Consider the following 24,805-nt stretch of genomic DNA (forward strand, 5'->3'; position numbering starts at 1 on the left):
AGGAGGGCTGAAGAAAGATCAGCACTGCAAGGCCATTTAACTAAATCAGTATACTCCCATTATCTCAGTTAAGTAAAAGTAAACAACAGTTGTTATAAAGATCTCATTTTTATACTGCCTATTCCAATACTTGCTATACAGCTCAAAACCTTAGCCCCTGGAAGCATAAGATTACATCAGCTTCCCAGCTGCCATTTTCTTGTCCTCCTAAAGCAGGCTTTAAAAATGGGAACATGAAGCAAACTCACTCAAAACCCTCAAAAACCAGGGATTAACCAAGCCACGGGTTTGTTTTTTTATGCCATGGCTTTCAGAAAATATCCTTAGTGTTTTTGTTTCTGTTAATTACAGAAGTCAGAAATACTGGAACAGAGGCTGTGTCAATGACCAAACTTATGAGTCAAATTAACAAGCAGCAAAATCATTCACAACAGATGTTAGCTCTGTGTAAAAAGAAACATACAGGGGGGATAGAATATCTACAAGGAGACAATCAGAACGAGGAATGAGCTTGTCACAAGATTCAGGAAGGCAGAAAGCATGCGTTGCAGTGATATTTCTGGGTTCTGTGTTTCCAGTGCTAACTACAAGTAAGAAACAAAGCACTCCTCCAGTGGAGCAGGTTTACTGAGAAACTCTAGATGGCTGCTGTAACTTCTAGGAGAGGTGGCCATTAGACTGCTGCTATTCTACAGCCTCCACAGGCCTGAATCAAACTAAGCTCAGATATATGAACTGTACTTTGTAACTTCAAATATCAGCTCCTCTAAAACCATCCCTCTCTAAATCCTATTTGTTTCATGGGCTGCTTACTAAGTGTTCCTAGTACACCTGTTAGATCAGTTAAACAAAACTCAGAGAAAGCAACTTGGTAGCAATTCTTTCTTACATACCATCTCAGTTTTAATTTACACTTTAGGGTATGTTATTATCAGCTCAGGAACAGCTAGGGCTATATGTGAATTCACATATATCGACATGATCACCAAAACTTAGGAAAAGGGAAATGAAATTCAGACACAGTGATTTTATTTGACTGACTTTGGTATTATAATCCTGATCACTGTAGTTATAAAGAATGCATAGAACTAAGCATTCCTACACATCTAATCCTAAGGACTGATATGGAAAAAGAAAATAGACATAAATGCTGTGGACATGAGAGACACACAAAAGTGTATGCCCTGTCCCCACCAACCCTGTATGAATGCAGAGCATCATATTTTTATCCATTACTTTACTCGAAAGCCTGCATGGGAAAAGTGCTCAGAAAGCCATATACTCCAAAACGAGTATGTGCTGGCACAAAATTATAGGGCTATGGATGGCTTTCAATGGGGTATCGGCACTAAATCCAGTCTCATTTCTCTGTTCAGAAAAGCAAATTGATTGGCACACAACACCTCACTGAGGATATTTATGGCCTATTTTGCAGTCATACACAGCCAAAGAAGTCATGTTTTGAACCTGTAAATTACTCACACATTTTTCGCTTTAAATAAGCCTGTAGTTTTATTGCACAATGGTACAGCATGTGCCTTTTTAACCAAAAGCTCAGCATCACACAACACTTTAATCTTCCATTTAAACATACATAGTCCTACAACACAGCTCAGTTCAGCTAGGAAAACTACATAATGAACTGATTTATTGAGAATCCTGGCTACAGTGTTCTTAAGGATGTTTACTTACAGCAAGAACAGTGGCAGTGGTTCTGGTGTTGTAACATTTAATTACTTTAACCTGTTCTCTGCACAGCAATAGCAAGAAGTCATCAAGTGAAATAAAGAGATCATTTAGGGGACATCACATTTGATCACAAATGCATGAAACAGTAGACCAGAGGATCTCACACATGTATACAAGTACAGATTAGAAATCTGTTATGAGATCACTTTGATGTAACGTCTACACTAACTGTGCCACACAATCCATCACATAGGAAGACTGTATGCATGACAGGCATTTCACCATGTAGTAATATTGTTTGGATTGAAATTCTTAGGTTTGAAAGGGACAGAGGAGGGCATTCTGTACAAATATACACTTGCATTATTACATTAGCTTACAGGTCAGAAACACTCCTGTAGCCATTTGCCCACATGCCAGCAGTCTCCTGTTACAATTTACTTTTAGATGGTTTGCTTCGATTTTACATGGTTTAGCTGAAATCAGTATTGTTACTTCCAGAGTGTGTTCTGTGTTATGTGTCTTAGCCTTTCAAATTGTCAGAAACACCTGTGTTGGTGTAACTGGGTATCCCCTACACACGTTCCTGTGCACAGCTAGCCACAAGTTGTTATCAAGACATGTTCAGATAAGATTTTTCGTTTGCAAAGGGGTTCCTCATTGCAATGCAAATTTGAATTTGATCACTGCATAACAACTTACTGCAAGTGAAGTTCCCCTGAAGTCTGGAGTTACCCAAATGAGCTACAGGTCACATAGCAAACTCCTGATCAGAGACAGAAACTTTGTTCTATTGTTGTTCAGTTTATCTCTGTATGTAAAACCTTAAGTCTATTACTTTAAAGGATCAAATGCTATTTTTACTTCAAATTCTCAGAAAACGTTAATTTCAGTAAATTTTTAAATACCCAAAGGAGGTAAATTTGGATCCTACTCCTAAACATGTGATTTTTCACTTATGTCAGGAGCATGATAGTGCTTTGTTGGTTGGTCCTGAATGGTGCTGAACTCCTACAGCATCAACTAAAATAATATGTTAATTAAAACATAGACAGTGATACTAAAGAAACAGAGGAAGGAAACTGATATCAAACATCTGATCTTGAATTAAAATAGACCAGCAATAGTGTGTAATCTTTCAAACAGATGAGATGTTTAGCTGCTATCAAGTAGCATACCAGCAGTGGTTTCAGAACTATACCAAACTTGCACTCACTACGGTTCACATGTATTCTCTGACTCTAGAAATTTCACTCATCTTAGGCAAAAATACTGAAGCAAGTTAATTCAAACATACTAACAAAATGGGAGGAAGGAGACCTTTTTTAATCAAAGTTACTTTTTTGTATTCTCTTCAAGCATTTTAGAAAAAAATCACTATACTGAAAAAAAATTACTTATCCATCGTGCTTCTAGTTTTAGGTAAGACTAATCAGCAGAAGAAACAGAGTTGGAAGAAAAACCATTCTTGGCCAAATGCATGTCCTCAGAAGACTTCCAGTTCATTGTCTAAACCATAATGTTTTGGTAGCTTCCAGTGAAGTGACAAACTTTCAGCTGATCATCTAGACACCACTGACACATGGAAAGATCATTAGAAAAGATAGTTATCTATTTAAAACAGATGTCACCTGAAACAATTTTTTTTTCTTGCTGTAAAACAACCACAAGCAGTATATTAACAAGATGCACAAGTGCTTCTTCTTCGCCCATTCAGAATTTTTTATTTGGTTAATAAGTAAGTAATGAGAAATAACTAAAACCTGACCCTGAAATATCATTAACAGTTTAAGTAATAAAGCTCTGCTATTTCCTGAATTCACTCCATGCCATTTTTAATAAAAGAGCTTATGCGGATTCCCTCTCCTTACTAAAATTAAGCCAGTATATGTTTCTTACATATTTAAATAGCCCCAACACCAGACACACATGAAATGTTATACGGAATTTTAATCCTTGTAAAACATAATTACACAACACACCATAAATCTTTTCAATAACACCCATTATAGGACTCAGTAAAGAGCACTTTCTACTACTATGCACTGTCAAATATTTCTGGCAGTAGTGGGAATTGACTACAGCATATTTATTTTTTAAAATCAAGAGTTAACCTACATATTCTGAACTTGCAAATAATACACAAGAGATTGTACTTCCATATAGGCTGCAGAGACATCCACTCTTTTTTTTTATTATTTGTATGTAAGAGTAAATTTTCTGTAACAATATGAATTAAAATTAATAGCTTATTTACTAGCTAAGAGGCTAGTAGTTATTTGTAATCATATTAATCAAAAGATAATTGAAAAATTCGAAGTTAATTATTGTGAAGTGCACAAAATCTAGAATATAGGGATTTTCCACAGTACACTATACTAAATCAACATAGAATAATTAAAAGCTGTAAAGCCAAAATCTTAATTTAAAAATTTAGTGTTTCTGACATCATCTTCCACCATTCCATCAACTCTTCTTTCTCCTCTTCTTTTCTTTCAGACAATGACTCCAGTTCAAAATCAACCTAAGAGAAACAAAAACATTGGTAAGACTTGTAGAAACAAAGGAGTGTAGGCTTTTAAGAGTCATTTATTATAAGGCGTTTATTGTAAGAGTTATTTATTATAAGTTATTTAACACAGACATGGGGCTTAGGGAGATACTTTCTATTTTAGGCTCAGTTATTCCGAAGTATCTCAAGGCTGATTTAAATATGTACAATACTAGCGTATCAGTACAACAAACTTCTGTGAAAATGCACACAGGTGAGCAAAATTTCAAAAAAAAAAAAGAAAAAAAAAGATAATAGTCAATAAAGCAATACACATGTGAGCACTTACCACAACTGCAGGGCTAAAGGGCACAGCAACTTTTTTAGTTATTGCTAGATAGCCTGGTGCTGAGGCTGTAAGTTTGTAATTTCCAGGCACAAGCAATCTCCAGTAATCACCATCCTTGGCTGTAAAGAACAAGGAAAAAAGAAAATCCAAACAAACAGGTATAAAATTAATTATGCAGCTAATGGAAAGGGACTGTATACCTTGTCAGATCCTTTTGTATTCCTGTTAGCCCTTTCCTTTTGCCTGTCTGAAAGTATTCTTCTGTAAGAGCTCTATAAATATGTCACTACAGATTTTCTTCTTTTCAGGTAAACAAAACACAGATTTAAATTCTGAAGCTGTGCTGTAGTTTACATGAAAGATTTTGCCTGCTGAGGCTGAAAGCTCTCCAGCACACTGAAGAAAAGAGTAATACAGGACAAACCTCAGTGCAAACCTCATGAAGTTCAACAAGTCCAAGTGCAAGTTCCTGCACCCAGGTCAAGGCAATCCCGAGGACAGAAACACGCTGGGCTTAGACTGGATTGAAACCAGCCCTGAGGAGGACTTCGAGGTGTTGGTTACTGAGAAGCTTAACATGAGCCAGCAGTGTGTGCTTGCAGCCCAGAAACCCAATTGCATGCTAAGCTGAATTGAAAGGAGCATGACCAACAGGTCAAGATTCTGCCCCTCTGCTTGCATAAGCCCCCACCTGCAGTACTGCATTCAGCTTTGGGGCCCCCAACACAAGAGGGTTTGGACATGCTCAAGCAAGTCCAGAGGGCCATGAAGATGATCAAAGGGCTGGAGCACCTCTCCTATGAAGACAGACTGAGAGAGTTGGGCTTGTTCAGCCTGGAGAAGTCTCTGGTGATAGCTTAGAGCAGCTCCAGTGCCTAAAGGGGACCTGCAAGAAATCTGGAGAGAGGCTATTTACAAGGGCGTGTAGTGACAGGACAGTTGGCAATGATTTTAAACTGACAGAGGGTAGATTTAGATTAGACATTCTTCACTGTGAGAGTGGTGAGGGACTGGAAAAGGTTGCCCAGAGAAGTAGTGGACTCCCCATCCTCGGCAGTGTTCAAGGCCAGGTAGGATGGGGCTTTGAGCAACCTGGTCTACTGAAAGGTATCTCTGCCTGTGGCAGGAACTAAATGGTCTTTAAGATCTGTGTCCCTTCCAACCCTGATCCTCCCTGTACCAGCAGTGGGCAATTACCTAATTTCTCACAAGCTAATACTCTGAATTTCTCTATCTCCAGAAAACGTCGCAAAGCTGTTCTAAAGGCCGTTTAAAAGATTTGGCCATGCTCTTACTGCCAGTTGCTTAAATGCTTTTTCAGCACATCTACAGCTACACAGCTCACAGAGGGAAACATTACTTAAATGTCTGCAATTTACACAGTTAAAAACATCAGTAGTCAGTCCAATTGTTCCCAGACTTTTCATAAAACAGAAGGGGAAAAAGTACTACTGCAGAGCTATGATAATGATCTAATGATTCCTGGCACTGGAACAAAGCTGAATTTTAACTCATGAACAAAGGAGTGGGGAAAAAAAAAGTCCAAAGAATATTTATTCTTCTTTTTGAATATGCTAAAACTCAAGTACTTGTTTTCCTCAGTGTTTTGACAATACATGACTTCCAGGCTTATACACACACAGTGATGTAAGAGGATTCATAGAATCATACAATAGTTAAGGTTGGAAAGGACCTTAAGATCATCTAGTTCCAACCCCCCTACCATGGGCAGGGACACCTCACACTAAACCATACCACCCAAGGCTTCATCCAGCCTGGCCTTTAACACCACCAGGGGTGGAGCATTCACAACCTCCCTGGGCAACCAATTCCAGTACCTCACCACCCTAACAGTAAAAAATTTCTTCCTTATATCCAATCTCAACCTCTGCTGTTTAAGTTTCAACCCATTACCCCTTGTCCTATCACTACAGTCCCTAATGAATAGTCCCTCAACAGCATCCCTGTAGGCCCCCTTCAGATACTGGAAGGCTGCTATGAGGTCTCCACACAACCTTCTCTTCTCCAAGCTGAACAGCCCCAACTTTCTCAGCCTGTCTTCATACGGGAGGTGCTCCAGTCCCCTGATCATCCTCATGGCCCTCCTCTGGACTTGTTCTAACAGTTCCATGTCCTTTTTATGTTGAGGACACCAGAACTGCACACAATACTCATGGTTAGATTCTTTTCTGTACCACAGCACGAGCTGTAGTACTGTATCCATTACTCCAATGGATACAATTTGGATTACCTCAAAATACCTCCTTGCACAGCTTATTCTCTTTTTATTACTCCTGAAAATTGATTTCCAGCCTCTATACTTTTTGCCTTCTTATACATAGTGAAAGAAGGTGGCTAATGTTATCACAAACTGTTCTGCTTGGCAGAAATGCTGGCCTCTTTGTAGGTGGTAAGAGAAGAAACACAAATTGAAGCCAGCTGAAGGGTCTACCAGTCCTCTTTTTTTTCCTCTTTTATTATGCATCTCCAACAGTACATAATGTTGAGAAAATGACCATCATGAAGGCTCATGCATAAAGCAGTAACATTTTATTATTGTTTCTCTACTTAGCATTTCATAGAATCACAGAATCCTTAGAGTTGGAAGGGATCTCATATAATCTAAACCCCTGTCAAGGCAGGGCCACCTAGAGCAGGTTGCACATGAACGCATTCAGGCAGGTTTTGAACATCTCCATTCCACAATCTCCCTGGGCAGCCAATTCCAGTGCTCTGCCACCATCAATGTAAAGAAGTTCTTCCTCATGTTCAGGTGAAACTTCTTGTGGTTTAGTTTATGGACATTGCTCCTTGTCCTATCACGGGCACAACTGACAAGTGTCTGGCACCATCCTCCTGGCACCGGCCTTTGGGATATTCCCATGCATTAGTGAGATCCCTTCTCAGTTTCCTCTTCTCTAGACTAAACGGGCAGAGCTCCCACAGTCTTTCCTCATACAGAAGATGCTCCAAATCCCTGATCATCCTCATGGCCCTCTGCTGGACCCTTTCCAGTAGCTCCTTGTCTTTCTTGTACTGAGGAGGTCAGAACTAGACATAACACTCCACATGTGGCCTCACTAGGGTCCAGTAGAGGGGAAGGATTACCTCCGTTGATCTGCTGGCCACACTCCTACTGGTGCACCCCAGGATACTATTGGCCCTCTTGGCCACAAAGGCACACTACTGGCTCATAGTCAACTTGTCATCTATCAATACTCCCAGGAGTATTGTGCAAATAAAACAAAATAGTCATTCAGAATAAGAAAACATAGGTCTACAAGGAAGACTACAAGTTTATACTGTGTGAGCTACCTTTGAATTCATTCCTAGAACAAAGGACCACCACCGAAGAGGTGACACATAATTTTCTACAAAAAGCAGCACAATAATTTCTTCTTTTAGAACTGCTCTTCTAAAACAAGGTCGCATAATTGTAAACAGCAGAGAGAATTTATCTTTGCAGAAGCAAGTTATATAAACTGAAAATCTGACAAGAATTTGCATACCAAAGGAATGACTGCATTGTAAATAATATAACACTTTTGGACTACAATTTAGCCTTCAAACTCAAAACCACACTGCCAATAGGACTTCAAATCCTGACAGAGCTGTGAAACACTACTCGCACCACAAATCAGAAAACAAACTCTGCACAAATAATCAGCAACCACCAGAACCAATTCACTCCAGAGATCTGTAAAATCCCAACAACCAGTCTCAGCTAGTCTGAGAGCAAAATACAAGAGAAAAATAAATGAAATCCTGCAGGCAGCAAGCTGCTTGAGGCACAACATGCTTTCCTGACATCAAAAATTTGCTCCCTTGAAGCTTCAGATAGTAGCATCTGAAATGGCTCCATGTTGCCAAGCAGAGGGAGGAGCAATATATTCCATCACTTCTTGTTTTTCTGAGGCTCACCTGATGTAATATCATGGCTTATCCCCTCCACAGAAATCGTAGCATTTGCTATTGGATTGCCCTGAAGGTCTTTAACAAATCCCTTCACTCCTCGATGAATCTAAAATAAATAAATAAAGTCAGAATACATGCAAAATCACAGGAAAATTTCATTAAGAAAGATGGCCTTTTCACCAGCAAGATACCTACTGATATATGTAACGATGCACATTAGGAATCTCGTGATCTACATGCCAACACCTAGCAAGGATAATTACTAAACATCATAATAGAACAAACAGTGAAGAGGAAAAATAATTCAGCTGGTAATTGTACTAATTCCTCTGTGCAATGAAAGCATTTCTCAGAAATACACAGCAAATAATGATATATATAAACAATGACTTGAAAGTCATTGTCACTGTGAATTAATGATGGATTAACCACTGTGCTTTGAAAGACAGCCTAATAGAAAAAAAAAAAAATTTTTTTTAAGTTTCATCAGATGGAAAAATTTAGGGTAATAATGGACATAACTTCTTAAAAGGGAGACATTAACAAGGTTAAATGAGGTCACTTGGACTTTGATGGGCAATCTCTGTGTGAGATGTTTGAGCTCTCTATTGTGCACCCAAAACATCCAGATCTTTCAGCTGGGACCTCATAGAGTCACAACATTCCCTACAAGGCCTGTGACAGAAAGCTAATGGTGCACCGTGTACTAGTTTCTTCTTGCCTCTTAGACAACATACAACAAGTAACAGCATTGGCAGTACCTAACCTTCCTGTTCCCAGTACATATGAATTTAAAGCATTGATTTAATTGCAGTGTGTGGAGACCAGTCCTGCTTGTATTCATTAAGGAAAATCTGAAAGCAGAGCTCCTCAGAGGCAAGAAGCTGAGTTCAACTACCTTTTCAAAGCCTAAGATAGGCAGTTCTTAGCCCCAGAGAAAGGGACAATTTGAACCTGTGCAGAGATGCATCTCATTGGGAGTCTGGAAACTAAATGCGGAAGTACTCTGGAGTTAGGCTTCTCTGATTACGTGATATTTGAAAAGATTTATGAATAACAAAGTTTGTTTTGAGATTTTTATATTCCCCTTTATGAATCTATATAATGTATTCAGCTGCTATCATTTAATTCACTAGAATCCTCTAAAGTCAGAAGCCTGATACAGATCAGCTTAGAAAAGCAGAGAGTACATATTTGCACCATCCTCAACAGTCACAGGGGAGCTGAAGCACAGAGTTGCACTTCTTACCCTGTAAGAGGATAAAAAGCAATGCCAGATAGACCATCTGAACTTCAAGGATAAAGCCAGCAGCTCCATAGGAGCAAAGGAAGTTGGCAAAATAATCTCTTACACATTTGCAATTTTTAAAATGCAGTGACACCATAGTTTTCCATGAGACAAAAAAATTAATCCACACGAAAAGGAGCTGAACAATTTGAGATGGACCCCATAATAAATGGGTAAAAACCTGCACAGTGGATAGAGCCTTTTCCTCAGCCCACATACAAATCATTAGCAGAATGATATGACTCAAACATTTCAAAATACTCAAATACTTCAGATTTCTGGCTAGCTAAAGCATTTCTGCACAAATAAATTCTTAAAGAAATTAATGTATGAAGTGTCTGGCTCTGCTAACAAAGTATGTTCCTGATTTCACAACCCCACATGTGCAGCCATTAATGATATCAGATATATTTCTGTTCTTTAACTGCAATATCCAGGTTTCAGGAATTTAATACTCCCACACTGCTTGGAAGCATCATTTCTGTGCAGTCTGTTATACTGGCATGAAATGATTAAAAACAAAAACAAACCAACAGAAAAAAAAGCAACATGCACAAATCCCCCCAAGTTTATTTCAGAGTCTTAACTCCTAACAACCCATTAGTGCAATATTATCTAAATCAGAGAGCAACGGAATATCTAGAAAACCAGGATTAGAGGTGTCCCCTGACATTACACTGAATTGCCTGGCAGCTGAAGTCTAATCCAACTGTCTAGGCTCCCTATACATCCAAAATGATCCATCCCATGTCTGTACACGTTTTTCATCTCTGTAGAGGGCAATCCATCTCTCTTAGTATACACACTAGTGCTGGCGGAATGGATTATACTCTCTGGTGGTGTGTATTTCTTTTCATTTAGGAAGCCAATTCAAATCATTTAACTTATATGTCTGCAGGAGCTTAAATAAGGTGAGATTCCATACTGTAACATCTTCTTTCTTTTCCCCTCTTCCACATAATTAGAAAAGTTTCATAGGATTTACCACCTTAGAGACATACAAGAACTATGGAGTACCAATTGGATTAATATGAAATTTTGAATTAGAAGTTCACACAACACAAAGTTTATAAATTTTATGCACAATAACTAGAGTTTTGTCATCCTCTTTTCTGTTACCTGTTCAATGTAATTGATAAGAGAGTTCTTGTTGTCCTCCCAGTAGCCCTTCAGAGTTTCTTCAGGTGGGAATTTTTCACAGCTAAGCTCCACTGTGATTTCAAAGCAGTTGCTGCTGAGGTAATTGAAATCCTGCATCCCTGCAATGCCAAAAAAAAGAAAGAGAATTAGTGATGCATTTTGCATTCTTCTAGAATAAATAAAGGGGAACACAGGAGATGCTTAACACACCTATTAATAAAAGAATAGGTATAAATGCAGTTTGTGCAATTCTTAATTCAGAAGCTTTAAACTGGAGAAACCAGATGGATAATTAAGTCCCACAAAATTTTCTTCCCAGGTAAAGTTTGGAAAAGACTTGACACCTTGCCTGTATACTTCTGCCTGATGCTGCACCTGGCCAGTACACTTCTACCTGACACATGGGTTTGAACAGCTGACAAATTATTTTTTAATCTCTTCAGGAACAGAAAACTATTTCCAATTTTGCCTAAAGTAAAAGATGATCACCTTTGTAAGCCAAGAAGAATTACAATGAATTACAAAGCAAATGAAACATGATAAAGTGACTTTGAAAAGGGGATTTATAAACATGGGATAAAACCATGCTGGTTTGGGTTTTTCTCTGAAAATATCAAGTTTCAACTTAGTTACATTTTACACTAAAAAAAAATCCATTTGCTAAGGAATATTCTTTTTCTATCTTCTCTGCACAGATTCTAAACATTAAAAAAAAAAAAAACAAAAAAAACCCCAACCTCCTCTACCTCCAGCCCCCCCCCCCCAAAAAAAAAAAAAAAAGAAAAGCAAACTTCCTATAAACTTTATTTACATGGATTTTTTCCATAGGTAGGAGTATTTCCCACCCATTCAATGCTTCTACAAAATCAGTACTGGATAGCCTTCTGTACAGAAGAAAAAAGAAGCATTACCGTTAATGCAACTTTAATCATAGGGATTTAAATATATATATAATAGCATCATCACTAGGAATAAAAACTTGATGGGAAAGATGCACACTTTTACATTTCTGTGTCTCTTCTCTTACTACATGGAAATATTGGCTATTTTCTCAAATCAGTGAACTGATAACCAAAGGAGTTTCTAGCATTGTAACTGGATGAACCAGCTAGGGTGGGACTGTAGCCGTCCCCAGGAGAGTTATAAATATATTTTTTGCAGAAGCTGATGTAGAATTAGCTCTTGCCTTCCCAGACTATCTAGCTAGCAGAGTAATTGGATTCTCAAAGGAAGGACTGAAAAGAAAAAGGCTATCAAACATTTTGAGCATCCCCATGGAGATTGACCTTCAATCTGGGGGATTGAAAAGCGATTCAAACACAGCTAATGCATTCAGCCCTGTATTCCCTCATGCAAGCTACATAAGAGACCTAATGCAGTCTATTTACTGAAGTACCAGTGCTATTCACAGGTCCAGAAATGTCCAGAGAGCTGATGTCATATCCAAAAGAGAAGTGTGAGGGCAGTAAACAGATCGAGTCAGGTGGGATTTTGCCAGCACACTAGGGTGAAGAATCTATTTTCTGCCAACCAGGCAGTGAGACTCCTAACTACTGGTAAGAACAGGGATTTTTAGATTCCTAAAAGAACCTTTTTGTTTCTAAATCTTTCTTAGAAGGCTAAAAAATGAAGATATAGAGAGCAAAGGTGTCCTGAGAGGGGTAGCTTTGACATCCCAATAGACAGAATGCAAGATGGACCATTCAGCAGTACACACGGATAGAGCAGCAGAGTCATAAGTAAAAACCTGACAGCAGTGCTGACTGCCAGGCATCTGTTCTAGGCATTTGATAATGTTGTTTTTCTTGATTTTTGCCTCTCTTCTACAAGAAAGGAAGACTCTGTGAAGAGGAGAACTGGGAGCCAAAGGGCACAATGTAATTATACTGTAGTGTTAGCAACTCTTGACCATACTGCCCCAATTCTCAGCAAGTTCCTCTCTTCCCTTTCCCAAAGAGAGGGATGCCCTAGTTTCTCAAGAACAGAATACAGAAGCAATATATTTCCTAGTTTTGTGCACAATACACATATCTTACAGTTTCTTTTCCATCTCCTGATCTGGTCCACAGTTCATATATGTTGTTTCTGAAAAGTTTTCACACTAAAGCTTCCAAGAAAACTTTCACTTGAACTAAGCAATATTTAGCTATTTTCCTTAGCCATAGACATAGATATAACACAACCGTTTTGCTGAATTAGTTTTGTTTTCTTAAGTCATCCTGTGGCAAACATCATCATGGAGGTTTTGTTCAAAATCATAGCTTGACAGCTGATTTCTACACTTGGGAAAAAAACTAAAAACCTCAACAAACAGATTCATGCTTTATGGTTCAAACTATATGCCATCTCTCTATTTTTTATTAGCTACACCATATTAGGATCAGAGATCTTGGTTAGAACTAGGATTTCTGTCTACTAACTTCTGTACAATACATGAGAAAAAGAAAGGTCTCATGGAATTTATGGTCTAACTTAAAATAAGATCCAAAAGGAGGAAATAATTCCAACTTTCCAAAAAGTCTTTCCAATGGAAAAATGTGCATTTGGCATGTGCAGTTTAGCAAAATCAAAGCATTTCATCAAAACAATGGAAATACTGTTTTTTCAATGCATTTTCTTAAGGAATAAGAAGCTGAATTTAAATATGTCCATGCTTTTATAGTTAATACCCAATATTTCATTAAAGTAACTTTTAACTGAAACAAATTTTAACTATTAAACCTCTCAGTATTCCTTTTTTTTCACTTATGCAAGCTCTGTTTTATCAAAGCCATTTTAATGGTTCCAATTCAATGTCTGTGAGGGACTTTTTTTCCCTTTGAGGGAAATTTTTGCTTTTCAGTCATATTGAGAAATGTCAATATTTTACCTTACACTCAGTTCCTGTAATTGTGGTACCACAGCAGAGGAAACATGCTGCTGCTGTGAGGATTGGGAATGACAGCTCTAAGAATAAGCAGGTGAGCGTTGACTGTGTGAGCCCTACCAGCTGTTGTTTGGTTTTTAATTTCTTTACATGAGCTTAATTATTTTCCTGGTCTAGCACACCCTTTAATGCAACAGGAGCAGAATTAGACTACCACCTAGGCTGTGTAATCCTTTGGGAGATTTCTATTCATTCCAGATAAAAACTTTAAATTCATTCAGAGACTGTAATGGAATATTAGGAGGAAAGCAAACCATAAGACTGATATGTATGTTGAGAATTATCTGGTGCAAATCAACGAAGCCAATGCACAGGCAAATCACTCCAATACGAACTTTGTTTCTAGCTCAGAAATCCCCAAAAGTTTTGTCTGAGTTTAGCAGACTCAGAGGACTCAAAGATTTAGAGAGCCCAACCCCTTTTTGCCTCGGTTTACAAAGAAAGTGTCATATAAAAATTCTTAGTAAAAAAGAATCAAATGTCTCATTTCCGGCTGGTCTTCTACACTTCTTCCAGAAAATTAACCTTGATATGGCCATAATAGCTCTATTGCTCCTCTTAGCACAGAAGAGTCTACCAAAGTCCAGCAGAAAACAAGGTGGGCAAGAGTCGGGCACTAATTAAGCTACAAAGTATGGAGATGCAAGTATCTTCACATCTGGTTTTCTTCCCATGGAAATCAAAAGCCATTATCTATAATGCTGCAAAATCAGGACTCACCACTTCCTCCAAGGTTGGATGCTTTCATTATTGAGGTTAAAATGAATAGTCAGTAACCTGCCCTCTCTGATAAGGGTTTGTTAGGGGAGTTTTTAATCTTTTCTTTTTTTTTTTAAAAAAAGGCAATAAAAACAAACCTTAAGCTCATGTGATAGCATAGCAATAACTTGCCCACCGTATAATCAGTAAATTTGCAATAACCTGAATCCTAACTACACAAAACACTGTAGAAAAAGCAACAAAAGAGGAATATTTTAACAGACATCACTATGAGCTTTATGGGATCTTACAGGCGTACTGTGGTGAGTGATCTGCCTTATATTTAGCATTAACCAGACGAAAAGTTTTAGATAAGGTGGTGGTATTCCAAACTACAATTAAACCAGTGAAAATTCAAGCTTAAACCAGTGAAAATTCAAGTTTAAAATAACCACCAGTGACACAGAACCCCCATGCAGTGGGACTCACCTCCTGGGACACTGTACCATGCACCACCATTAGTCGTTCCATCGACAAAGCTGCTATCATCATCATTTTTACGACACGGTGGTCTGTTTGGATCAGACATAGCAGGATTAAAAGAAGAATAACTGCGAGCCAGGCTTTGGAAAATAGCATCATCAGGGCAGGAGCTGTATTCATGAGCACTGCCTAGGGAAGAAAAAAGTCCAGGAATAGGGATTATTAAAAGGGCTGTCATATCAACTGGTCTCACAACCTAGATTAACAATTCTGTGCAGCATGACTGTGCCTGGAAATTCTCTGTACACGGGTGTCTTATAGTATCACAAACTAATATATCATTATCTTAATAATGTTAACACTTCCCCAGTACTTCATCAAGTGCCTGCAGCAGGCTGACCCATTACTAAGGTGACCATTAGTATCGGTCAATATTTCTGGAAATATTAATTTAAAAATGCACCAGAAAATCTAAGCTATTTTAGGCTTCAGATATTTTCTTAATAAAAAAAAAAAAAAACACAAAAAAAAGAGTATATAAACAAAGGTCTCTCCCTAAAGAGTTTTACAGTTTGATATTAAAAGGATTTACAATTAAACTATGAGAAAGTAGACTGAAGGAAGACAATCACAAACAATACCATCATATCATGACCATTTCAATCATGTGCACATTCTCTAGTAGAAGAAAAAGCAAATTAATATTGCTGTGTGCTAAATGAGAACATCTCATCTACAATGTCGTCCTTTTAATATGGGACCAATACTGAGAAAGCTGAGACAACAGTAGTTGTTTCTATTAACACACTACTGATTCCAGAAAATCACTTTTTAAAGGTGCAAGTAGAGAAACCTTAGGTCATACAGGCAGCCTAGCCACATCTCTCTCACTTCAGTTAACAGGGAACAAACAGCCCCAGCTAATTAAAGAGGTAAGTTGCCTTGATTAAAATACCTGAGGAACTATGATTCCCTCAGGTATTGCATCATTTTTGTGGTGTAACTCTACCAAAGTGAACTATAATCTTCACAACTAGAAAACATGCCCATACAGTGACTAGCTGCAAATATGTGATTACTATGTTAAAATAAGTCATTACAATGCAATATGATATTTATGAAGGGCACCTTAGGTAGCAGGGTAATAAGTGTAAAATGTCACTTCTTTCTCCTACAATTTCATGCTAACTTCTATTACATACCACTCCGAGTCTCATCATAAGGGTAGTTTGCAACGAGATCTCCTCCATGAAGATTGGCGGAGAGCACAAAGGGAATATCCATAATCCAGTGAATAACACCTTTTGTTTCAGGAGCAAGCTACAACAATATAGAATTACCAGCAGTTATAAATTGGTAATTCAACACAGAAACTTACTCAATTATATACTGTGGCCTTAATTATTATCACATATATGGTGAAGACATTTAAATGAACAGCAGTTTTATTTTGGCTTCAGAGAGAACTGAGAATCCTTTGCATCAGGTTTATAATTATTTAAGTAGATTAATATAAGTCTAAACTTGGTGTAAATTAGCTTAGAATGAGAGCACAAAGTAATCTCAATCTCCTACTAAAAAAAAAAAATAAAAAAACACCAAAAAACTACCAAATTTTGCACCAAGGAAAATAAACTAATTCAAAACGAATGTTGGTAGGAGGCAGTGTGTTCTCTGCACAGAAAGTAAAATTACTTCACTTAATAATTTGAAGACAGAATATGGTTATTAAGGCCACAAACCTATGGTACTGCAGTCACAATACAATTTTCTAGAACCTCCTCTGAGGGTAAACACAAGATAAAAAATCCCTCCAGAAACACACTTGCATATTTAAGGCTTGTGCTCTATGTGAGGATAGCTATATAGCCAGCGATGCAATTAAGCACAATACACAAGAGTTCCTGGGAATGGTAAAAATGCAGAATATTTGCAAGTATTGCTCCAAATCAAGGGAGAAGGCTGCACAATCTCTGGCCTTAAAATAAAACATGTTTTGAGTGAGGAATTTTCTAAGGATTAAGCAATATGGATCAAAAGATTTTACTATAGTAATTCATTTTGACAAAACCTTTCAGAAGCATCATATGGATAAATATAACAAAATGAACAAAGCATTTAGAACTTGAATCATAAAGACACAAACCTTAGAGGTGTCTACAAGCCTACTTGCATAAGAGATGGGCATGTAAGTGATCCACTATTCAGCCCCTACTTACTTTAGGATTCTGGTCCACAGCTTTTTTCATGTTTTTCAGTAGATGGTTGTTTGGGCCACCTTCTTTCTCATTAACATAGACTATTCTATCAAGATCAGGGAAATTTCGGTTTAGATCTATCCCTTGGGCATTGCTCCGACCAACAAACCAGTCTTTCAGTTCACCGGGCTGAACAAAGAAAAGGAAGAAAAAGAGAAGGGAGATGAGTACATTCAGGAGATTATATATCAAGCCTTGTATGGGTGTATTTAGCCATGTAAATTTGAATCATGGGTTTACTTCCCATGTTCTCAAGAATTAAAAGGGATCATGTGACAGTAAAAACTTCTGAAGCACCAAGAGCTGAGTCACCCTTATTTCTTCCTAGAAGTCTGTGGGAACAAAACAAACCTTTGTTTCACTGAGGGTCATGGAGGAGAGTGGCAGATCTGGACTAAAGATGGGCAAAATTACCAGCAACATCAGATTTTTCAGTGTCTGCTGAGTTTTTCCCCTGAGAGCTGGCTTTTCTCCATTGCATCATGCCTATGGTTGTGAATTAGACTTAATTCTAGTGAGTCTCAGAACAGCTGTAGATTTATCAGCCAGCCACAAGGACCATTTTCACTCATTTCAAAGTTTCTCTAAATGGCTTCAGAGTAAAGAAGTACTTTTAATCTTTATTTACCAGAGATTTTTATTCTTCTGGTGAATATCAGCTATGTTCACTGAAACAATAGTACTGAATAAAGACGCAATGACAATTTTTGTGAAGTATTTTCTTCAAGTTGATTCTCTAAAATGGTTTCAGGTTGCATTAAGGAAATGCCATCAGAGAACATAGTGTTCCCTGGCTTGTCTCTGTAAGCTTTCAGTGCATTTTAAAGTAGGTTTAGTTTGGTTACTGGTTTTAATCTTGGGGTATACTGAGTCTACTGTCACACACTGTCTACAGGATCAAGATAGTTATGTTAGAATAACAGTGGCACTAAACCAAATTGTATTATAAACAATATGTAACTTGTAAAGCAACAGCAAAATGTAGTTTGACTATGGAGCAAAAGTTTCAAATATTATTACAGAATCTCGACAGAGATTTCAAAGTACAATAATACGCCAACTTCATGACAGCTTCGGTTTCTTTGCCACGAGAGGGAGACATACGACCAAATATGGCTTAAAAGAGGTCTGCGGTTTTGTGGGGTTTTTAAGACTTCAGGAGTATCAGTTTGATAAAGTTCTTAATAAGATTTTACTTATTTAATCATACATAAGTAGTCACATTAAAAGATCCAACATTTCTACATTATTTTAAAAATTAAAACACCTTGTAAAACAAGAAACATATTTTTGTTTGGAACATAATACACACTAGAAGCTGTATATAACAGGGTCTTATTTGCCATCTATTTGCTATATATACACTAAACACATTGCATGTTTCCTGACTGAGTCATCATCCTAAAATACATGCTAAATTTTCTTGACAAATATCTTAATTAAAGTACCTCCTGCCTGAATTTAGTATCAAAGTTATTAATGTTAAAAAGATGGTTCTCAAAGTTCACTTGTTCTGGGATCAAGCTCTGATGAGTGTGAATAATCCACGTATGTGCATTTACATGAGGAATTTTTTAAAGGAAATATCAGCTTTCCCTTTATTACCACTTTTGAACCATCATTTGTTACTAGAAGTTAGTTGTTTAGAAAGCAGTTCAGTTAATGAACTGAATAGAAATTCAGTCAACGAAAGAATATGCATGAAACATAAACATAATATTTTTAAAATACGGTAAATTCACAAGAGAGTCAGGTATTTGTTGAAAACCCAAGCATAAGATCCTCCTTGTTAAACAGAACAAGCCTACTGTTTATTAGCAAATACTTCAGTTATGTTATTCAATGATCACCAAGATTTCACGTATCTGTAAAACTGCTAATCTAAGTTGTCATTAATATGCTCTACAGCTGGTACAGATGTTGATAACTATTCTTATATATGTAGCCTTACAAACCTGGGATGCTGCCTTCTCAAAGCCATCTGGGTTCAAAGATGGCATGATATGGATACGTGTACTATGGATCAAGTTGATAATAGTTTCATTTCCTTTCTGGTATTCATTACACAAGTACTGAGCCAGGAAGATGAGCAACTCCCTCCCGACAGCTTCATTTCCGTGCATATTCCCAACATATTTAAATTCTGGTTCTCCTGCAAGAAGAAGGAAGAACATGTCTTAGAAGAACATATAAAAATCACCCATCAACTGGATCACACAGCACACCCGAGATGGGGGTATCACTATTACAACTGGCCACAGGATCCCCAGGAAGATACAAACCTCCTTCAGAAAAGCAGATTTAGTTTTTTAATAAACCTTGGCTAAACTAATAGTAATTTGTATTCACATATTTGGTAAAGGCAGAGAAAGAATACCAAAGGACAACACAATATGCCAAAATAAATGCTTAACACTGCTATTAACACTACTATTGAGTAGTTGAGATCTTAGACAGTTGATGTTTCAACACTGCAAAAGAGTGTCTCCATTAGGTAGGTTTCAAATATATAAGCTAACAGAACTTGTTATCTTTAATGTTGCCTTCAATATAAGGTTAAGCTTATTGCTCTATACTTGCATTAAACTGCAATTCTGCAATTGTCAGTAAACAGCTGTTGATCCTAGTGATCTGAACAATGTTATTCAGCAAATACTTTGCAGATACAGCTCAGAATTTGTGAAGCAAGTGCAATAACTTAACTCATACGATTAATCATTCCCATTTAACACCCCAATAAACAGTCCAGTATTAAATATATGCATAAATACCCCAGTATATTAATGGAATACATTGAATATTTATGCATATATTTAATGTTGATTTAATATATTGTATTAGTAATATATAATATTCAATGTGTAGTATGCATTCAACATATATTCTATATTGAGATAATATATGTAAACATACTAAACAAATTTCCCAATTGCTCATTAGTCTCATTCTCATGACTATGGACCACACAAAAAAACCACACAAAATATGCCTTCCGGAGCTGTGAAAAATTTGCCTTTTAAAAAATTACATTTTGAGCTCTGATTCCAGAGAAGTTTTAGGATACATATAAATACTTGAATAAGACTAAAAGGAGTGCCATGGAGCTATAATAAAGAACATGCTGTTTTCTGAGTTGTTCCTTACCCTTTTCCTTCTTGAATGCAGTTTTTCTGTGGTTATAGCTTTAATAAGACGTTCTGCTCATAATATTCTCTGACTAGGTTTTAAACACACTTTATGATAGCCTTTAGCACTATCGCAGGGACAAATTGAATCCAGGAAGAGAGTTACACAAATGAGACCTAAATAACTGCTAATCAAGAACAGAGCCATATCTACTTACGACTCTTCAGTCTGTGCTTGTTAACCTTAATCCAGTGGTAAGATGCTAGTGGAGTGCTATTTATACTGTAACTTCTTTCCTTCCAGCTAAGATGGTTTTGTACATATAGATTCATCCCTGAAATTTTTTGCCAGATAGGTTGAGAAGTTTTCTGGCTTCAGTGAAATAACATCATTTTATTTGATTGACACAATGCTGTCACTGTGACTAAAAACCTCCATTTCCTCTTTTGGCATTGAGTTCCTCTTTACTGCTTCTTCTTGTCTGTTAATACCAGGGAATGTAAGATGTCTAATCATCAAGAGTTATCAGACCATGCAATCAACCTGCTCCCATTAAAACAGATAGATCTTATTTAATAAAATATGCAACACTATGCATCACATATATTCATAATTAGAATACTCATGCGTATGTATATTGGCATGTTACTTATGGGAAAAGTGCTCACAAGCTAACAGGTAAATATGTTACTGTGGTAAATATGAACACAGTTGCATTTTGCATTTGTGGTTTTCCCTAGGACATCACTGTGGAAGCCTGAAAAACAAATAATTTCTCCTTATTCCTAGGCCAGTGCATTAATCACCTGTTTTTCTCTCCCACTTTAATTTTTGAGGCCTTGTTCAAATTAAGAAATAGAAACATATGTTTGACATAGGGTATTACTTAGCCCCCTCCCCAAAGAATTGTTAAGTGTGTTTAGAAGGGTTCATGGAAACAATTATGGAACGGTTCTATAGTGAACCAAGAGTACGGTTTAATCTATAGCATATCTTCAGTGGTAATGATTCATCTCAAATGGGTATTAAAAGATAAAAGGGGTTTAGGAAGATGCAAAAAAAATAATCATTGGAAATATAGAAAGTCTTTCCTATGGAAAGTGGTTGAAGATATCAGCACTATTTTCCTTAGGAAGAATAATAAAGGACAGTCAAATACACCAACCATTATGGCACAGAGGAACTGGATTGGAAAGCAGCATTCCCCTACACCACTAAACAAGAGACAGTGATTTTCAGTGAAAGGGAAAAATGACCATTTTTAGACTGATAAAAAAGAATAGCATTACTTATAACACAAAATGTGAAACCAGAATTCAAAGAATCCAGTTGGCAGCAAGGTGTCAGCAGAACTCCAAGTTCTGCTAGCAAGACAAAAGCTAAATTACTGGTCTAAATGCAAATACAGACCAATGAAAAGGGAAAGAGAGAGCCAAGCAACAACCCTGCTTCAAAACTTAACTCTGTATTCATGTTTTAGCTACCCTAGCTATTTTCTTACACCTTTCTCTGAAGCGAAGAACTGCATCTCCTAATAATATCAAGGCTCCAGAGAAAGAGACTGTGCAGTCCATACACATGAGAACTATTCTCTGCCAGCCCCCACCCAGCCCTGCCCATTTTCTTAGTTGTGTTCACAGTTATCAAAGGAATACTGCATTTCTGCTCAATATCAGAAAACATTGAATTTGAGACTGTATATGATAATTTTAGGAAAACTCTTCATCATTTCATCAGTGTGATTTATATCTAAAGGTACAATGGAAAAATGGGTCTTTCTCATATTTAAACTTTGCAGCTACTTCAAGAGAAACAACTCCACTTTTACAGTTTATTTCAGCAGTTACAGGCTGGCTGTGAAGGAGCTAGCAGTTCACTCATTAGATGTCCTTGCTCATCATGGGCAAAGTCAGAGAATCCATTCTGGAAAAAGTGATAATTCTGCCAAAGTCATCAGTTATCATCACAGTGCCCAAAAAGTTGAGGAATCTTCCACAGGCTACTATCTGCTGATACGACTTTGCAGTTAATGAAGTCTTATTTCTGCCTTTCTTGTAAAGGCTGCAACTCAGGGTATACCTTCTGGAAACCCTTTTTTTTCTGAGTCACTTTTACCTAACTTCTTCCCTAATCATCTCTGTCTGCAGGACAATGTCCAGAGTTGGAAGGCAGACTGCTAGCTGAAGTCAATAGAAAAACACCCATCACTCTGCCAGCCAAGTTAAGCCAGCCCAGCTGCTTGAGCTTCAGTGAATGACTGCAATGCAGCCTTGCATCGCAGGCCAACTCTGGCTCCCAATGGAACCAACTCCTACTCCACTGCATCACTAACAAAGATACTTCAAACACAGAGGATGCCAGCCACCTGGTCCTTAAGTGTTAACACTTCCTGGGTTCCCTGGTTTGTTCACTGAGTACATCCTGCCACACCATTTCTACAAGTTTCCGGCTTCTCTGGCAAACTGCCCACTTCATTGGAAAAACAGCCTTTGGCCACCTGTTGCTAGCACACTACTTAGCAAGATGAAGAGCAGCTCTTCCCATTAATCCTACATGAGCCATTTAATGCAGACCTTAATCGCCCTTCATAGGATTCTGACACTGTAATTGCCTCACATTTATTTTTTTATTATTAAAAAATTCTGTAAATGTCAATTTGATGAAGAACTTTTAAACAGTTTCTTCAAACCAGTAGAAACAATTCTGTGCCACTGCAGAACTGAAGAAACATAACTGGCTTTTCTCATTTAATTAACCTACACACAAACAAGTAAAATTGTTTTAATGAATTCCCATGGTCCAATACATGATAAAAAAAAGGAACATTTCTGTAGGTTGAATATTTAAAATTCTTATTTAATGAGTTTTATTAATTTTCTGACAATATATCCCAACAAGTGATAATCACATCCACAACAGCAAAAGTATGTCTTGTGTAATAATGTATGATGTTTATAAATGCTTACACGTAATTTCAGCTCAGATACAGAGGTCTGTGATAACAAACGAAGAGTGGACACTACCACCTTTCAGGGCAAGTCATAAGAAATGAAACACAGCAGTCAAGTTTATAAATACTGGAGTAACTCTAGTGAAACCTAAGCCATTGCATCATTATGGCTTTTAGAAGGCTTTTACATTGCCCTTAGATGGATTGTGTGGTTCATTACAACCTGATGAACGATTGAGGAAAAAGTACTTTAAAATGTCATGCCTTTCTGGCTCCTGACAAACACTGTGAAATGTCACCATTTGCTTCTGTAGCTACTGTCAGCTAAGGTCTTCTGCAGTTTCTTAAGAACAGTATGTACATCACTAATATTAGACAGATCATCCAATTAAAGATGACAAACCACTGCCATTTTCAGGTCAGGCTGTGTTTATGCGGTAAAGACAGTAATTTTCTAAAACATAGGGACAAAAAGTTTAGCACCTACTAATCATATATACTAGGAGTCAAGGTAATGTCATGCTACTTTTCATGGTCCAGTGTCAAGCAGTTAACCTTAAAATGCACAGTATTTCACTCATGGAAGTGTAAGCTGTATGTAAGAAAAAGAATTAGCTACTGGGAAGCTTAAGTGCTTAATGAACTGTTCTGCAAATCAGGATCAAATACCTCTAAAAACTAGAGTCCATCTTCTGCTTTCATGTGTTTCCTTAAGGAAAAGCCAACAATATTCCTGAAGGAATAGACTAAGTGGTTTTGACTACTTACAGTTCCTTGCCATTTTTCATGGCGATCAGTAAATTTTTCTTGTAGATAAATGGCACGGAAAATCTCAGAATCCCTGCTGGCAAGAAATTAATTCATTAAATGTGACTGAAGGCTTTCTGATGCTTCATATTTTTGTTAGTAGTTTGGAAAGAAAGAAATTCTCTGGAGATCAACTATGTGGAAAACCAAAGAAAATCAGTTTCCTTTGAATGCGAAAGAAGAAAGAAGGGAAAGAAGAAAATAAATGAGGAGGTGAGATGGGAAAGTGAAGAAATTTAAAAAATTATATTTTAAAACCCTGCAATCTGCCTCAACAGCATTTCAACAGAAACGTTGATCTCCATAACTTCTGTGAAAATGGCATTGAAACACAGAACCACAATGTACAGTATTAGTTTACAAATCACTGTATAGGCCTGTTGTGATTTAAAACCCAACCACATTCTCTCTCTCTCACCCCCCCACCCCCTCCACCCCCCCAACTCCCAGAGGGATGGGGAGGAGAATCGAAGGAATGTAACTCCCACGAGTTGAGATAAGAGCTTTGGCTAGTTTGGATCGGGTGTCCTGTCTCTGCTTCCTTCTGGCCTCCCCTCCTCCCTGGCAGAGCATGAGATGCACAAAGTCCTTGATCAGAGTAAACATGTGAGCAGTAACTACAAACATAGGTGCTATCAGCACCATTCCCAGGCCGAAAGTCAAAACACAGCACTGCACCAGCCA

At 37.5% G+C, this 24,805-nt stretch overlaps 1 protein-coding gene across 1 annotated transcript in view; it reads right to left on the reverse strand.

The window, feature by feature from the left end:
* Nucleotides 1-1,485: 1,485 nt before the first annotated feature.
* CPE (carboxypeptidase E) overlaps nucleotides 1,486-24,805 on the reverse strand; it is a 59,781-nt gene continuing 36,461 nt past the window's right edge. Inside the window, exons 2-9 of the mRNA XM_013128143.3 lie at nucleotides 19,194-19,390; nucleotides 17,200-17,367; nucleotides 16,183-16,300; nucleotides 14,987-15,169; nucleotides 10,852-10,991; nucleotides 8,451-8,550; nucleotides 4,530-4,648; nucleotides 1,486-4,213 (exon numbers count right to left, since the gene is read on the reverse strand). Of these exons, the coding sequence (XP_012983597.2) occupies nucleotides 4,115-4,213; nucleotides 4,530-4,648; nucleotides 8,451-8,550; nucleotides 10,852-10,991; nucleotides 14,987-15,169; nucleotides 16,183-16,300; nucleotides 17,200-17,367; nucleotides 19,194-19,390 (1,124 nt within the window). The 3' untranslated portion in view covers nucleotides 1,486-4,114. The remainder of the gene's footprint in view (nucleotides 4,214-4,529; nucleotides 4,649-8,450; nucleotides 8,551-10,851; nucleotides 10,992-14,986; nucleotides 15,170-16,182; nucleotides 16,301-17,199; nucleotides 17,368-19,193; nucleotides 19,391-24,805) is intronic.

The sequence above is a fragment of the Melopsittacus undulatus genome, chromosome 7, assembly GCF_012275295.1.
Source record: "Melopsittacus undulatus isolate bMelUnd1 chromosome 7, bMelUnd1.mat.Z, whole genome shotgun sequence".
NCBI classification, from domain to species: Eukaryota; Metazoa; Chordata; class Aves; order Psittaciformes; family Psittaculidae; genus Melopsittacus; species Melopsittacus undulatus.